Here is an 18,242-nt window from a genome sequence, read left to right as displayed (position 1 = left end):
TATGCGTGCGAGAACGAATTTCAGGGTCCACTTTTGCGACCCCATAAATTCGGGCTGTTTGGACGCTAGTTGTGATTTCACTCGTAAAGTGTTCGCCTTTAGCGGACGGTGAAGAAACCACTTTTTTTTGCATTGGCGATTGGTCACCGCTGTTCCCGAGACACACAACGTATATATCGTACACTGAGAACGACACGAAAAACGTATTCCTACTCCGTCATGTCCGATGTAAACAACCGGGTTTTTTTTTGTCTTTTCTCGGGAACGGTAAGACATTTAGGTTGGTTTCCTTTCAACCGGATGTTGGAAATAGGCGAAGTAAACAATCCAAAACATAACATTTTGGGGGATTTCAGGACCTAGTGCCCCTTTTACACAAACACTGCTCGGACAAAATTATTTAGCACATGAATTGTTGAGCGATCATGTCATGTGCAGAGTGTCAGTTTCTTCTGCTGAACTAGAATGCACTTACATGTACTCAAAATGTGACTGAGCGCAGTTTTTGTTTGGACAAACGCGGTAGATGTATGCACATGTTAGGCAGTAATTTCATTTGGGAAATGAAATGTGTGTTCATGCACCCACATATTACACTATGCATACATACACGTACTGTACATACATACACAAAAATACACAGTACCGGTATGTACATCAAAATAAGTGAGAAATTCGAAATTTTGAAGTTTGAAGTTTTGAAGTTTGTATTGCCACATTTGGCAAAAAATTTTCAGTAGATTTTTGAAAATTAAAAAAGTCTTCCCGATTTTTGTGTGTGTGTGTTTATTAGGCCAAAAAAAAAAAATAGTCGGTCTCTGGTCAGACCGAAGTTACGGAATTGATGCGGCAACGCGTTTTTTTTTTTTTTGGGTGGCTTTTTTATTTTCAAGCTTGTATTGTACAGACAAGGTGGGTACTATTTTGCTTTTTTGTGTCCTCATTAGGCCTATACAATGGTGTCCTCCATAATTTGCCTTGGTGCCTTTATCATTTGCCTTGGTGCAATTTCCCATTCCTTGGTGCTCCTTGGTACCAAAATTTGAGGAGGCGCGGCAATAGAGGACGCTGTTGTAGCTTCCGTGTTAATTTGAAGGAAAAAAAAGGTTGACGCACATGATTAAAATCAACGCGCGCGCTGACCAGAGACCGAGTATTTTTTTTTTTTGGCCTTAGTTAAGAAAACAATTAAACACAATACAGCTTTTAAAGTAAACAAAGTACATGTACATTGAAAGACCCAGAGAAAGCATAACAAAAGTCCAAAGGAAGTTATTGTTCTGCCCAACTACCTGGATAATTTTTAGGGTGTTACCATAAACACACATTTTCTTTCTGGCCTTACGTGCTTAATATAAAGGGGATTCCTCGTTTGATTTTCTTATATGTACCCCCTTATGTTGTAAGGCCAAAAAAAAAAGTCTCCGGTTTCTGGTATGCGTGCGCTTCGCCGTAGCCATGCGCGTCGGCAAAATGAAAACGTTTTTTTTCAATGAAAGATGATGTCTCAAAACCGCCAAACTCACTGGTTTGACTGGAATCCTGCTGCTGCACAATTTTAACGTGTTTTAGATTGGGTTATGGTCGAGAATAAGCTTTATGTGGCCTCTCTGGACTCCCATATATTTGCACTAAGTTTAGTCGGGCACCATTTGCAGTCATCAGCCGACATTTGAAGCAAAAAAATCAGGTAAAAAAAAAAAAAAAGCCACGTCGCCGCACCACTTTTTGGGCAAGCTCCATACCAGAAACTGGAGACTTTTTTTTTTTGCCTAACAGATGTTCATGTCCAGTATGTGAACATGTGACATTGCATCGTCAAATATTAATTCATTCATAAATTCAGATTATAAAAAAATACAAATACACATTGTTAAAGTCAAAGGAAAAATTCTGCATTTCTTCACCGATTATTTTCCATGACCCCGAGTTATTTTGTGTCAACCCAACTTCACACGATAATAATGATACGGTAACATAAGTTTCTGTAATTTGTTAAAAATGTACATTTACTGAATGTTCCTTTTTTTTTTCTTTGGAGTCCCTTGGCCCAATGCAATTCATCATTATTTTTTTCATGTGTGTTGAAACGATACACTGAAACACATCCTGTGCTTTTTTTTGATAAAGATATTTATTATCACGATTGCATTACAGTTATCAGATTACATGACATTTCCCCAGAGGTAACCAATAAAGCTCCCTCAAGAAAAACAAAATCATTGTCTGGGAACCAGAAACCCTAAGGTGGACAGACTAGAGATCGGAGCAGCCCTCCACAATACAACCGTTTTACTTCTTACGTAATATTTCACAGAAACAAGATCAACAAGTACCAAGTGGTACAACCCACGACGGTTCAACGAACCGTTCAACCGCGAATTTTGCCAGGCAATGGGGCGTGATCTAATATGCAAATTAGACGCATGCGCTCATCAGTGTCACAAAACTGCAGGTATTCCATAGAAACTCACTGGCAAAGCTGTGATACACGCGTTACATGGAACAGTATAATACACCCCGAGTAAAGTGTCCACCAACCAACCCACCCACCGACTAGCCCCATAAATGTGGCCTATTTACTGGACTGCCTCCGTAAACATAGGCCACACATCCACATGTACAAAAACGTGTCGCACTTTGCCAAATTTTGATTTTCGCATTTAGGCTTAGTTTGTAGGTTTTTTTTGCTTTAGAAGCATACTCACCCTCTTTATAGGCTAATCAGAAAGTGCTGCCTTTTTCAGATGTATATTTTTCGTGAAATTTCCAGATTCATTTTTACACGTTTGCGTATCAAAATCTCAACATGAAATTTCACAAAAATTAGACATCTGAAAAAGGCAGCACTTTCTGATTAGCCTATAAAGAGGGTGAGTATGCTTCTAAAGCAAAAAAACCCTTCAAACTAAGCCTAAATGTGAAAATCAAAATTTGGCAAAGTGCGACACGCTTTTGTACATGTGGATGTGTGGCCTATGTTTACGGAGCAAGTCCAGTAAATAGGCCACATTTATGGGGCTACCCACCCACCAACCCACCAACCAATGAACATAAGCAGCTCAAGCCCACGGCATGTTTCACACCGCCGTGGGAAAAAGAAATCGTATTGTACAATCTTCAACTCATGCTGCCCCTCCTATCTCTTGTGCATGAATTTTGTGCTCCGCTTACCTAAATGTACATGTACAGACGGTAACGCATGCAGCCCAGCATGCCAGCTATATGACGTCAGCAGCCTACCTGGAATATATTACCCAAATACCGAGTCAATGCATTATATTAAGCAGGTATTTATATTGTTCAGGCTAACGGTTTCGATTGCGCAGCATACATGTACGTGTGCATACGTATGTTGGTTTCATGCGTGATCATGTGGCTGCTTGGAATGTACATGTATTTGTACATGTCTGGCAAAGATTAGGGTGGTGATTGAATAATCAGCGATGTTGATAACGAAAAAATGTCTTTGATTAAAACATGATCAGTGACTATAAAACGTTTCTGTTTTTTTTTTATCAAAGCTTTTGTCAAATGTAGAATATTGGCTTTGAAAAGGTCAAGTACATTATTGTACATAGGCCTAATGTCAAAATTATTTTTAAAAATCGTATTGAATCTATTATTTCATGTACATCACATTTAGTTTGACAAGTTAGGGCCCAATATAGACATACATGACCAAATTGCAAATGTGTAGTACATTTAAGAGCACAAGTCTGTAGAAATGAAACTGAAAGAGTTTCTACACGAAGTCTGTTACTAAATCTAGGCATATTTACATCTGTTGAGTTTACATGTATTTTTTGATACCAGGTATCAAGGATAGATTGTGGTAATCTTTGATGTTAATATTTGATTTGCATTTCATCAGCGTCTGTGTTATTTTTTTCCGTCAATTATTTATAACCACTTCAGAAAATTGTGTACTTTTGATTTTGCAACAGTGCCTTTTTATCTGCTTTTAGTGTCAGATACATTGTACCAAAGATGGTATGTTGATACTAAAAATGTTCAGCCGAGAAACAAAAATTTCAATTCATCTACAATCATTTTTAATTTGTTTATGCGTTCATAACATTTACATCTATGCATTACCAGTTTAACAAAATAGTTTTTTGAAATGTCTTTTTTTTCCAATGATGCGTTTTTTTTTTGGAAGAACATGAAAAACTAATGTATAGTGATTTAAAAAAAGGAAAATTAAAAAGGCTTCTTACGGTTGAAGTGTCAATCAGGTCCATGGTAATGGCATATATGCAGACAATTATGCAGTCTCTCTTTGTGGTTTTGAGAATGTGTATTCACGGAGAACAATTCAATCTATGCTCACCGGAGGAAATGTCTTGAAGACGACATTTACGACTGTGAACCTTTTGAGAGTTCCCCCCCCCCACAAGCAAGGTGTAAAGGTGCTTGATGTTTGTGTCGAGCAAATTTGTATACTCTGACTTGAAAATGATATAACATTAACAAGGATGTCTTTGAATAAAATTAAGATTCTTGCTTTTGTTTTTGACAAAAGTAAAAGTAAAAGGCAGAGTGGACCATTTGCAGCTATCCAAAAAAGTAACCAACCAAATTATTGTTAAACTCTTACTTGGTTTAAAGATAGTAATGGCACTAAAATCTCTGTGAAATTGTTCCTTCTGGCATGCTGTTATTTTGAAGAAAACAATAAAAGAATGTCCATTCCAAAGATGTGTCAAGTTACACATTAATGGAAATTTCCATTTGGTTTGTAATTGGGTGAATCCGTGAATGGGTGCAAGTGTTGACACGATGCACATGAGCGCGTGGCTGCTATTATTCTTGGGTTCAGTGTGTGACATCATGTACCCACATGTACAATCGGCTGAATGAGAATCATGTCCCGAATGCTGATTTCGGGATTGTGTCACAAGAGGGCGCAATTGAAAATACGACAGGGCAGTTTTTGAACTGAAATCGATATTGTGCTTTCTTAAACTATACAGCATTCACAGAGCTAAACTGTCATCATGTTAGTTGTTCAGCATCCGTCTTTAGAGTTTGAGCACCTTTGTTGTTTCAAACAAAAACAAAAATCACAACTGACAAATGGTCCATTCTACCTTTAAACAATCATGATGTCCGTATCAACATTTGAAAATTAAATAAATATCATTGTAATCTTTGAAGGTCGGGAACGGAACAGATTTCAAGACAGATCCAGACTTTCTGGAGTCAAGTTAATGGCTGAAGCCCATAAATATGGATGCCTTTAAATTCAAAGCTGATGGTAGGGCATATTAAACCCCATTAACATTTCCAGCCTTGTTTCCCATAAATAACAAAACCTACCGGTAATAACAGAACATCTGCACTGTAAAAATAAACTCTCAAGAGATTGATTTGGCATGTATATTTCCCTCATTTCACAGAAAACTTTTAAAAATAGACGTTTTGTTTTTTCTTCCGCAGGTGACTTCCGGTAAACTGTTGTCGCTCGAAGGGAAGAACCCCGACGGACAGGAAGGGGCGAGGAAAAATAAGAAGTAAACTCACGCCGGGGAGGACTATAGGACGAGACGGGACTCACATCAGGGAAAGCTGGCGTCTTCCTTTCCTTTCTCCCCCTCCCACCCACCCATAAGCAGGCAACAAGGCAGCCCATGACGAGATAAACACCCATCAATGCGTCAGGCTTAGGGGGAGGCCCGGAATACGAGTGAAATTCTTGTGGGCCAAGATCGTTTTAAAGGTCGTTGGGATGGACGAGATCGCAAGCTGTTGCTGAGGTTTTGCCGTAGTTGACATCCACTCCACCGAGGCCGCCTTCGCTGCGTGGGCTATTTTAAGGGCAGGTTGCCAGAGGGAGATAAATAAATGTGTGGGTCGACACCTCTTCCGATTTCCACCTGAAATCGGCGCTATCTGCTATTCATAGTCTATGAATTTCGGATCGCGTCAACCCGGTGTGTTGGAAATTCGTAACACAACAGACTGAACTGAGCTTGTTGCATTGTGGGTCTCTTGGACGCAGATAAGGCGAAGTGGTCTTGACGACCTCAGCGCTGAAACAAAAACAAAAAATTGAGCGGCGCAGGAGTAATCGGGAACTGATGTGTTAGAGACTTTTTTGTTAGTTTGGGCTGGAGCCTTGCCTAACCCATTCTCTGCCATCATGGCCAAGCTTTATGACTTCCAGTGGCAGATTACTGTACCGGACGGTCTGCTGCACGGAGCAACATTTGAACGCTATGATGAGGTAGGTAACAAAGAACACCCTTTCAAATTTCTACCCCCCCCCTGGCTTTTAAGCAAAGAAAGGGGGATATTGCGATAGTGTATTCCTTTTGTGTGTCCGTGTGCATGTGTGTTTTCTATTTTGGTTAGGTTAAAAAACTGTTTCGTGCTGTCATATGAAAAGTCAGACTTCAATCTCAACCAAACTTGGTGACAATAATCTTTGGGTAGAGGGACTTAAGATGACTTGAGACAGTTGAGGTCAAAGGTCATCTAGGGGTCATATGATTGATTTTGGATGAGTTAATTGAAAAGTGTGCTTACTAACTGACTGTATAAATACTGCCAGCATGCCAGGGGGATCGCGCAAGTTTACCGTGCAGTATTTTTTTAAATAACAATTCATGCGTTGTAAGTAAAAATTCAAAATTGCCCCTTTTCGGTTGAATGTTTAGAGAAGCACACTTTTCAATAAAATTAACCAAACAAGGATGTCAAATAGTTTTCATACATGTAAGAGGATTATAAAGTTGCACAAAATGTGTTCCCAAGAAATATTCACTTCAATGGCCCTTTAATGCAGAATCAATGGATGCACAATGGTCTACTGATGTAAAAGTGTATCCCTGTAGAACAAAAAGCCCACACTTCGAAAATGGCTGCAGCTTAAAAAAACCCACAAAACATCCTCTTCGTGGTGTGCTGAAGGGTATAAAATCTTCATTTATCTGTACCCTATAGTGCAGTGTCACATACATGTATGTACACGTATCGTGCTGTTTGGTCATATACCAGTTTCAATCAGGATATTCCGTGCCCTGAAGCAGTTCAACGCCACATACATGTTTCTCCATAATTGAGACATTTGGGTAATGTTAAAGGTTTTGAGTGCGTGACAACCAAGTACATCGTACAACGTGGTATATTTTGGGCATTATTCCCACATATCCATGTATTTTACATGTACATGTACATGTAAATGAAATTCACAATGAAACACAATTATTATTATATGGAAAATTTAACAATGCAGTTTTTGCACGCACAATCTGTACATCTATCAGGGTATATCGCCGGCTCAGTGCATGTAAATATCACAGATAATATTGCCGTCTTCGTATGACGTTGACATTTGCTGTTAAGTCAACTGACCGTTGCGGTGAGAAGCGCTATTACCGACGCATGAACACAGTCACCTGCATTGCGCATTAAATATGAACCAAACTAGGTGAGATGTATAGATTGCATGGAGTGGCTGGCTGGGTTATAATTAAACAGCCAGCGCGTGAACCGTGACTATGCCATGGCAAACACAATATTAAAATCCTGGTGGATTATACAAAGGGTCTAATTCTGCCACTGATTGAGAGGTGTGGTAATATGTACAAATACTTCATAATATACTATATCAACCCTTTGTTTCAGCTTACCATTAAACCCTAGCTGTCTATATTTCCATCCCTTACAATGTAAGTGTACATGTACCCAAAGGGGGGGGGGGGGCAGTTGGGGTGGCTACCCCTCTCTCCCCCCCCCCCCCCCCCCCTCTGACTGACTGACATATATTCACATCATGGATAAAAGACATTTTCTTAAAGCTACAGTCCATCATTTGTAATTTGTGCATTTTGTTCGTTTGAAGCAACAAAAGAGTTCAAAATCTAATGAAGGATACTGAGCAACTAACCTGATGAAGTTTCAGCTAAGCTTCAGCTGTACATTCCGAGAAAAACAGCATTCTAAGATCTCAATTTCAAATCAAAAGTTACTGAATCATGTTTTGAATTGTTTTGAATTGCAGCTATACGCGACGTTGCGCACTGATCCGACGAATTACAACAACCGCGCGCGCATGTGCGTCGTTCCAATACTTGTGCGCGCTGCGCTGAATAACAAAACGAACTACTAATTTAAATTTTCCTACGGTGCTTCTTAAGAATCGCCGTTGGAAATGCCTTCTTTCGTTGATTACTTCAAAATGACAGCTTCCCAGAAAGAATAATTTCACAGGGAGTTTAGTTCCCTTACTATCTTTCAACCAAGTTTGTTTTTCAACAATAATTACGCCAGTTACTTTTCGGATGGCTGCAAATGATGGACTATAACTTTAAGTCCCGTGAATTTAGTAGGGTTGGGGTTATATATACAATGCATGTTACGGTGTTTTGCTGTAGCTACATGTACAATGTACTGGTACCGGTACCATATGTGCACTATTTCTATATTTGTACACGTAGCTTTTGTTTACCCCGTGCAATTTATCTAACATTACAAGATAATTGACAAGAGGAGGTGTTTAGTTCTTTGTCACATTTGGGTTGATATAAATATGTTATCTTGCAGATCACTATTGCAAATGAAATGCACACACACGTCATACCACATACAGGGGGGGGGGGGGGTACCTGCATTCATACATATGTACCGGTACGTAGATCTACCCCTTTTTTTTAGAAGGGGTGTGGTCAAGATCAACCCTGGAGTAACAATCTTGCTCTGTGCATTTGTTTGGTAAATGGCCATCAGCAGATTATGAATGCTTAGTGTGTCAAAATCTGATTACTGAAATCCCATTGCTACACTATCTCTTTGGAAATGACTGTTTGAAGTGGGAGGGTCAATTCCCTCAAATTCCCAAATCAGGGTTTTAATCTTTTTTGTACACATGATGTTTTTAAGCCACTCAACACACTACCCATACATTTGTACGTAGTGTACAAATTACAATGTATGTTGAGCAATTGCTTTACAGGAATATGCATTTGAACATGCAAGTGTACACACACGTTTGTTTATGGTGTAAATCGAGGATTTTCTTTTGTTCCTCTTCCCGTTTCCTTTGTTTGTACTTAAACTTTTTTGCAACAGCTCTCATTGGTTTTGTACACGTTTTCTAACCGAGGAGTCCTCAATTTGGTTCCTGTCCTCAATTCATCGATGATGTTACATACACCATAAAGAAATGCCTGGATATACATACGTACAAAAAATATCTTACAAAGTATCTTTACATGTCCACGTCTTACCATAAAAAGCATTAGTGCAGGATACGTACATAATGTATGCATACATGTATGTACAGTTATGCGGCTCAGAAAAAATAGCTAGTTGTATCACTATTTTGTGCGGTAAAATTATTTCACCAAAGCCACCTATATACATCCATATATCTTAACACTTTGATGTGAAATGCACATATTGCAAAAAGTGCGCCAGATGTAATAACCATGCAAAATGGTTAGCGTGTACGTATCCCGTACACACACCGTTTCTAATATCGAGAAAGGAGAAAGGAGCACATGTACATGCACATGTATTTACATAGACATGCTACATACAGGGCCTATACGCCTACATGTATAATGCTTCCCTGCAGATTTGGATGCACGTGTACATGAGGAGTTATATGGGCATGTTCACTGAATGTAATGAGAAAATAATCTACATTGAATTAGAAATTGTACATTTTGTTCAATCATTTCCGTCTTAATCCATTAAGTGACAGATAGGATGCATTGCGCAGAAGAGAGTGCAGACAAACAAATGTGTTTCTTTTGTAAGAACAGTCTGTCAGTCCTCACGTGTTTGGAATTATCGGAATGTATTCAGAACACATTTCTAGCCAGGTCGGCGGAATGTTTTTTTGTATCTCCCGTTGCTCGCTAGAATAAGCATGTTGAGAAATGCCTGAGTACTACGCGAAGGTTTTAAAAGTACCATGGCTATCTCTCTCTGGTGGGTTCGTTTAATGGGAATTCCATTGGGTCCATGTCAATAAATTTTTTTTTCACAAATGGCTGGGCCAAGACTGTTGAATCATATTTCTCACCGGGGAAGAAAAAATAATAATCATGAGGAAATGTATACCGTGAAACTATTACAGTGTTAAGTTTTAACTGCAGGTGCATTACTAAAACAAGAAATGTTATCTACGGTGTAATTATGCTTTTTGGGACATAAAATGCAGACAAGGCTAATTTTTTAAAGTGTTCCCCAATCAAAGTGTTTTGGGATGATCAATTGAAAAATAGTCGTCAACTTTCCCATGATTTTTCACAAAGAATTCCCTGAATGTCATTTTGAGATTTCACTGGCAGAAATTTCCTTTTTGTTTTTGGAAAATGTCTCATTCTCCGATGTCTAGAGCAAATTGCAGTCTTGCGTGCATGTGCATGAGAACCCAAACGGAAGCCACAAAAGACGTGCTTTGGACTGCGTTGCAATGACAATTACATAATGAAGGACATAAGCGGTCTTGGTACAACGTACATGTACGTATTTTTAAAGTACATGTACAGTGTACACGCAAACTGATGTTAGACCACGATGTTTTCTTTCGGATAATAACAGAAAGAAAGAAACATAACTTGACGATAAATGCCTATAAATTGTTCTGGCGGTCTGCGATTTTGACCAATTTTTTTTTAAATATTTTTTTCCAAATAACCAATTAAATTGTGTGGGGTTGCATTTTTTATTGCTTTCAATAGGGTCGGTCAGGTGACCCAAACCAAAGGTATGTTTTGTTTGGCCTTATAGGATCGAGAATCCTGTGAAATCATTGCGCTTACCAGTAATATACTGTCATTTTTTTGAAAAGAGGAATTCCCATCATTTCCTCATGATGCGTAGCACCACCATCTCGATTTCAATGCAAACACTTTCGGGCTGGGAAAAAGGAAGATGTATTTTCATGGTTTTCTCAAAAGGTAGGATACATGTATCTGTACTTAGTTGAAATTTCGATTTAGTAAGCTGCTTCAGGCTTAATTTATTTTTAGCTGTTCCTTGAATTGGCAAAAACACTTTTTTTTTTTTACAAATGGTGTCCATTACCTTTTTATAACAGTTAGTAAAAAAATTGAATAAAAACTTGGAAATCAGCCTGTGTGGTTAATTGCTTAGTTTTAGGGACAAATGGATGGAGTTTCAGAAATTGGAAATCCTCTCACACATCACTTCCTTTCTTCATGAACACCTACACCTCCGAGTAAATAAGGGGTTTCAATATCACTTACTGATCCAATTTCTGGGAGAGCATATATTGAGGAGGCGGTGATGTGCACTGAATAATGATCATCAGAGATGACCCGTGTCCCATACGGAGGAAATGTAAACACAAACAAACAGAAAATGTATGGAAGCATTTCTTGCGCACACCGGCCAATGGTGCATGTATGTATATTTGCGCCCCAAGGGTGCTAAAAACAATATCCCACATTGCAGCAGTCAATTAATAATAGTTTTGTTATCATTGTGCCAATAGGTAAAAAAAGATAAAGGTTTTTAACTCATTCAAGAGTGCCGGTAATTAAGTCACTGCAGTGTAACCTTTTGATTACAATGAGCTTTCCTGCCAGATGCAATGCGATGTACGTGTACACGAGATCAACATGATGCAATCAAGCTAAATGAGTCATTTGTCAAGATTTTTTATTTTTAATCACTTCATCACATCTGTTGGTGTTCAGATTTCCATAATTTTGAACTAGAGATGGTACAGGCATGCGGTTTTGACAGCAGTAATGCTGAGATTGTGCTCTTTTCAAACCTGTAATAAAAATTGTTTGACCAGGGTCGACAAACGACTCATTTCTAGCTTGATCGCATCACATATATGTTTGCAATGCAGTGTACATGTACAATATGCTATGGGGTAATTTATTTGTATTGACTAGACACATGGCCATACAAGACCAATGAAATTACAGTACTGCTAACCACAGAATTCCATGCTTACGATCACTAATTTTGTGCTAACCATGCTACACAGGCATAGAAGAGGGGTACTTCCTTTGTTCTCGTGTACTAAAATTTTGCAATGTCACACACTAATTTCAAAATGCTCTTATTTTAACCAAAACTAATTTCCTGGGCTGAAATTCGGACCTCGGTATCCCTTTTCTAAAAAACTCTTTCATTTGCAACAGATCAACCCACCTTGGAAATTCCTAGTTTTTTTTAGTAAAATCCATACATACGTATTTCGTGAAAAACTTGTGGGGTACCAAAACAGTACCGGCTGCAAGTCGGTGGGCATTCCTTGTGGGGTACCTCCCATTGTTCCGGTACCCCATAAGGCAGTGTTTATAACGTTCACTCAAGCATGTATTTGCCTGCAATCGGGGACCCCTATTGCCCCTCTTTTGTTTGAACTTTAACTTTTTAGTTATGTTTTGTACACGAATCGAAATAGGGGACCTCTCGGGAATTGGGGACCCTATAATATGTCCTCTATTGTTCAACGTCCCCTATTGAATGCAGAAACAAACTCACACACACACAAGTCATTAACCACTCCACCCCAAATGACTGGATCAAGTCTAACACTTATTGTCCTTCAAAAAACAAAAACAAACTAGATGGAATCATTCAGAAGAATTAGGGCCTACATGTATATTTTCAAGTCGAAAGTTGGGCCTGTACATTGGGTAATGTATTATATGAAAGCCATTCAATCAGATTTAATTTCCCGACTGTTTATCTGGAAGCCTTGCAGCGAGGCCTGTTATTATGATACCCGTGTATTCTCCAGGGATAGGCAGGCTGGTTCGCTGACTTCTGCCTCGTATTACATGTATTCCTGGATGAATGTGCTACATGTATACACGCAAAGTTGAGCTGAAAATTAATCAATGTATTGAATCGTTCCCTCTTAACCAGTTTGTGTCGGAGGACGTGATAACACGCACTGGCTGTTTTTATACACAGGCACAGCTGACAGGTTAAGACGTCCAGATTGCCTCGACTCGCCTCTGGATGACGTCTAAACATGCTAATCCCTCGTGTCTTTTGTACACACACACACAGTCTGTGAAGTCTGTGCAGGCGGACCGTGTGTTGATCTTGAATTGGCAGCTGTGCACGGCCTTCAAGGTTTTGGCAAGAAATATCGTACAAATACTGTTGAAATGACTCTTGCGAATCAGTATTTGTGGCGTGTGGCTGTATATCAGATGTTGGCTGGAAAATGTTGCCTTTTTTTGAAAATCGAAATTTTTGGCAAAAATAATCCTATGGCAAATGGGTTAAGTATTGGGGAAAATATGGGACTAGATACATACATGTACATGTACCCATGCACAAATGTACTGTGTACATGTGCAATTCCACGGTAACTCACGTTACATACATAAATTTGAAAGAGGTCTTCTGTCAACTCTGTGTTGTTATTCTATAAAGTCATTTCGAGTGTTTTTTTCTCACAGAATATCCCTTGAAATTAAGTGACTAAACTACAACAAAAAAAGGTAAACAAAATGAACTTCTATTGGTTTGGCAATAAGTTTTTTTGTTACATCTGCTGCTCATTAAGTTTTGTTTTGTTATGATGTTTGTTTGTTTGGGGGATTCTATTGTGCTTGTGGAGAACTTCAGTCCAACTTACATGTACACTAGAATTCAGGTTTTATGCACATGAGGCCAACTCAATACATTTTTACCTACAGATTATAAATTGTTAAAAGTAACGGTTCTTTAGCTAATTAGCTAATTAGCTAAAATTAAAATAAATGTACATGAAGGTGATTTAGGTACATGTATACATACACATGTATGCGTACCTTTTTTGACTTACATTTTCCCCTGGATCCAAGGATAACCTGACAAAATTTAATTTCATGAAAAGTCATACTCACAAAAAGGTCTACAACGCTACTGTACACGATGTATAACGTATCAGATGTTTTCATGCCAGTTGCCCAAGTTGGAGAATTGAATTACTTCTAATTATTACAGACTTCTCATTGTCACCTTATATTTATACGGTGATCCATCCAGACACAAAAAAAAGCCGATCCCTCACGCTTCATCTGCAGGCAATATTATTGCGTCGATTCCCGTACGCGTGTATGTGTACACACACGTACAAGTACAGACCCCTTTTGTGTGCGGGGCACCGGGCGGGGGGATGGCATTACGCATTTTCACTTCATTCATTGACTGTGAGGGGATCATGGACGCAACCCACAACAATGGCGTCACCTTCCCCTGGGAATGCTTCTGAAGGGTTGGGTCATTTTACCGGGGAGTGAAATCCGATGGGGGGAAACCGGAGTAAGAGCTGGAACTCTAGAGGCCTTTTTGGACTCTAGATATTGCCAAGGTTGACTCTGGAATGGAAAGAGAAATGCCAAGGATATGAGGATGTAAACTTTATTTAGTCGTAAACCTAGAAAGAGAAATTTTCTAATTTTTTTTTTAAATTTAACTTTGTAACAAGGAGATAAAGCCTTACTTGATGGAAATGTACCTTTTTACCCAGGGGATGTAAATTTTAAAGGTAGGGTACATCATTTATCATTTGTGCATTTTTTTCGTTTGAAGCAACAAAAATGCTCAAAATCTAAAGAAGGGTGCTTAACACTTCCGGTACAATGTACATGTATATTCCAAGGAAACGATATTCCAGGATCTTGATTTCGATTCAATGCCGAGTCATGCCAAGTAAGCTTTTCAACAATATTCCCACTCCAATCTCCCCTTCGGCTTGTACCTAATGTTAATTTTCAAATTATATGTGTTTGATTTAAATAGGCCTAAGCATTTGTTGGCCTAAATTTTTTGTTTTTTGTTGTTGTATAGTGCCTTGAGCGTCACTACGTGACAGACCTTAGCACTTTGTAAGAAGCCACAACTATTATTAGGCCAAAAAAAAAAAAATAGTTCTGCTTCCGATAACATGGCATTTGAAAATGGGGTAGGTTGTGAATTTCTTTTTTTGTGTGTGGCAATTTTGGTTGTGTACGATAATATGGAGGTGTCAGCGTGTAATAAAGGGTAAAAGATACTAACCGATGGTTTTCAGGTTTTTTCCCTCGTTTTCCCCAAAAAAATTATGGTAGGGGCTGTCAAAATAGGGTACATACATGTACATGTAGGTAGGGTAACCGGAAGCAGAACTATTAATTTTTTTGGCACTCATTAGAACGTGAACGCAATGTGATGTGCTATGAAATTAATCACATGTAGACTCAAACAACCTTGGCTGCTAATAATGTGCATGTGTCACATGTAAGTAAAGGACTCTGTGCATAAAAATACAAGGAGCTGTCAAAATGCAAAATGTAACCATTGTTGACAGACACTAAGTGTTGCCATTTCCATCATGCAGTAATGCGCATTAAGTATTCCCCTCCCGCAAAGACACTAGATGGATTTGTGCACATTAGGTGTAGGCAACTCTAAACGCAAGAAAAAAACTTCAGCTTGGATTCAGAATCATGACTGTACATGTTTGCTGGTCTACTGACTGACTCGATCGCTGACTGTCATTGAACCTGGCAGTGCTGTCGTATAGGATTACCTTTAATGCCAATTAACCCTCCTGCTATTTAAACAGTCACAGATGGTCGAAATTTCCATCCCCTTCCCCTGTTATACTTTTACCAAAGGCTAGTCACCAGCAGTCAGATCATATGTCTAGCAAGCACTGTGACTAGTCAAACTCAGTCAACAGACCATGAAAAGACTAAAGCAGGCAAGTTGTGGGCACGGCTGGCTTATCAAAAGCTGTATTAAAATGTATGAACAGTCACGGCTATTCAATCTTGCTTTATGTGGGCTGGGAATTCTTAGCTGTTGAAAACAGTCACTTGATTGATTTTGACTGAAAGGACTACTTGGCACAGAATGTATACATTGAATTGGATGGTTAATGAATGGGCTAAACCTGGCCCATTGTGAAGACCATACCGTATGAGTGACAGTATATAAACCAGCCTTTACACCTTTAATTACTTCACATTTGTGGTTCACTTAGTTTTTCCTCATCGTTTGAGTCCAGGTAAATTTGAAATTGATTCTGAACAGAATCGTGACTTCTGAACGGAATCAAAATTGATTCCCAATATGCCTACATGTTTGTAAATGGGCATCTCTGATTTCCCCTTGTACATGTATACCGGGCCCCGGTAGGCTACTGGTACATATTAGTAATTGTTCTCATACCGTACTTGGCTTGTACTGTATTTCAAAATCTGAGATTAACCAGAATCTCCCAAGCTCCGTGGCTGTGAAAATCCGTTCCTGCAGCGCTAGGGTTCACTGTGAAGTATGAGAAATACAATGATTCATGACATTGCCGTGGTTACAGGTAATGCACCTTGATTGAAGATAATCAAGCGAGAGATCTCTCAACTGGGGAGTCAAGCTTTTGCTAAGAATCCCCGGCTGAACGGGAATTCTGCTTAGAAAGTACATCAGGTGAATCAGTTATGCAGTGGAGCTGCAGTGATAGACCCATCCATAAATGCCCAGCAACTTTGAGTTTTGACCAGTCATACTCTGTGATTTATATCCGACATGCTTGCAAAAAAGTCTGACATGCGTGCAAAAAAGTCTGACGTGTGCTTGCGTACATATGCGCACATGGCTGGAACGTGCGGTGTTGCATGGGAGAAATAGAGGCGCCATTATCATGTTGCGGCCATTTGGATTTTCCCATTCAAATCAACCTAACCAAAGCGAGGCTGAAAGGAAAAATAGTCTGGTTCCTTTTTGCACAAAAAACATTATCACTCAGTACTGTTATTGGATACAGGGAATATGACTCAAATGGTGGCAGCATGATAAAGGTCTATCCACTATATTTTCTAAAATACAAAACCAGTTACATCATTTGCAGGTGAGGATATTTGTTCGAAGCTTGCAATGTGTACAGCATAAATTGAGAGACCAAGATCATAGTTTTATCATCAAAACTTGAAGGTCTTCTCAAATGTCACACTTTTGGGCCAATTAGTATGGAATTGCCCTCATGTAAGGGCAGCAAAATAGGCCCGAAATTGCCTACGCCGGCCAAATGACGATTTGCATGCCCTCAAGTTCTCCGATATTAGAGCATTTGAGGGCCATGAACTTGAGGATTTGTAAAAAAAGATAGGTGGAAGCCGTGCAGAGGACTGCGAGCTCAAATTTCTGCAAAATTGGGATGAAATTGGGCCCTAAAATTGCTCTATTTTGCCATGGAGAGTAGGCATCCTTTTTCAAAATGGCGATGGGCTTCAGAACTACTATATTACTAGTGATGATCATCTTTGGAGGGAATTTCCTCCCAAAAGTCATTGGTTAACCCCCCAAAAACTTGAACAGAATTTGAAAGATGATGAAATACGCTTTAATTTGATGTGTGTCTCAAATACATGTACCTTGGAGAGTTGTGAGTATTTTAAATATTTTTTGGAAGTGCGCGTACATGTAATTACCATGGACGTCTAAGGAAGACTGGTCTGCAATGGTAAAGTTTAAATGTATTGTGTACATTTATGTACATTTTTGTACACCAGAAGCTCAAAGCATGTTATGCATTGACTGAGCTGCATTGATTTGCCCACAGTAATGTAGATGAAATGAATTTGTTGTCCGAGTGTTTAAACTGCAAATCTATAAATTACAAATTTTGTATGCACTGAAAAAAAATGGATTCTACATGTAGTGTAGACTTTCCATGCTTGACATTTTGGCAGGGTGATTTAGGAAACGTGGATAGAAGAAACATTGTCATATCATGCTGATTGATGCTTCATTATGGCCAGACAGAAAATCTGATAATTTTGGAGCGTGCATGCGTAGGAGTATTGAGCATATATATACAGGTAGAGCTAGGGAATGGATGTTTATTTATACAACTCCATGACTTTATGGGAAAAAGTACCAATGGGGGTCTCAAGGAATGAATAGTAATGAGTTGTCAGGCTACTTTGAAAATTGGGCAGTTAAAAAACAAATCCCAGGACTTTAAGTCTTTCACAGAAATAACAAAAGTCCACTTAGGGCTGTGTTGTAACCAATATTGTGTGTATGTGTAAATGTCACCCGCGTTAATGACTTGGTGAAAAAATATTAATAATAACAAATCAAAGAGAATAGAGAAGGAAAACCAACATAAGAATGTCAGAACAAATATTATACTGCGATCAGCAAAAACAATTGGAGTATGGTGTCATTTTTTCCCAAAGCAAATAAAAATAAACCCCAAAATAATAATATCAAATTAAAGAGGATCTAAGAGAAGGAAAACCAATTTAAGTACTTTT

The 18,242-nt window shown here is 38.8% G+C and overlaps 1 protein-coding gene across 2 annotated transcripts in view; it reads left to right on the top strand.

Moving 5' to 3' along the window:
• Positions 1-18,242, top strand: part of LOC119746346 (1-phosphatidylinositol 4,5-bisphosphate phosphodiesterase beta-4-like) — a 48,993-nt gene that overhangs the window by 2,962 nt on the left and 27,789 nt on the right. For both annotated transcript variants that reach the window (XM_038223238.1, XM_038223237.1), the window contains exon 2: positions 5,443-6,229. In XM_038223238.1, the coding sequence (XP_038079166.1) occupies positions 6,146-6,229 (84 nt within the window). In that variant the 5' untranslated portion in view covers positions 5,443-6,145. The remainder of the gene's footprint in view (positions 1-5,442; positions 6,230-18,242) is intronic.

The sequence above is a fragment of the Patiria miniata genome, unplaced genomic scaffold, assembly GCF_015706575.1.
Source record: "Patiria miniata isolate m_02_andy unplaced genomic scaffold, ASM1570657v1 HiC_scaffold_7, whole genome shotgun sequence".
Classification (NCBI taxonomy): Eukaryota; Metazoa; Echinodermata; class Asteroidea; order Valvatida; family Asterinidae; genus Patiria; species Patiria miniata.
The sequence above is the reverse complement of the archived record's forward strand: the minus strand, read 5'-3'. Positions and strand labels throughout refer to the sequence as shown.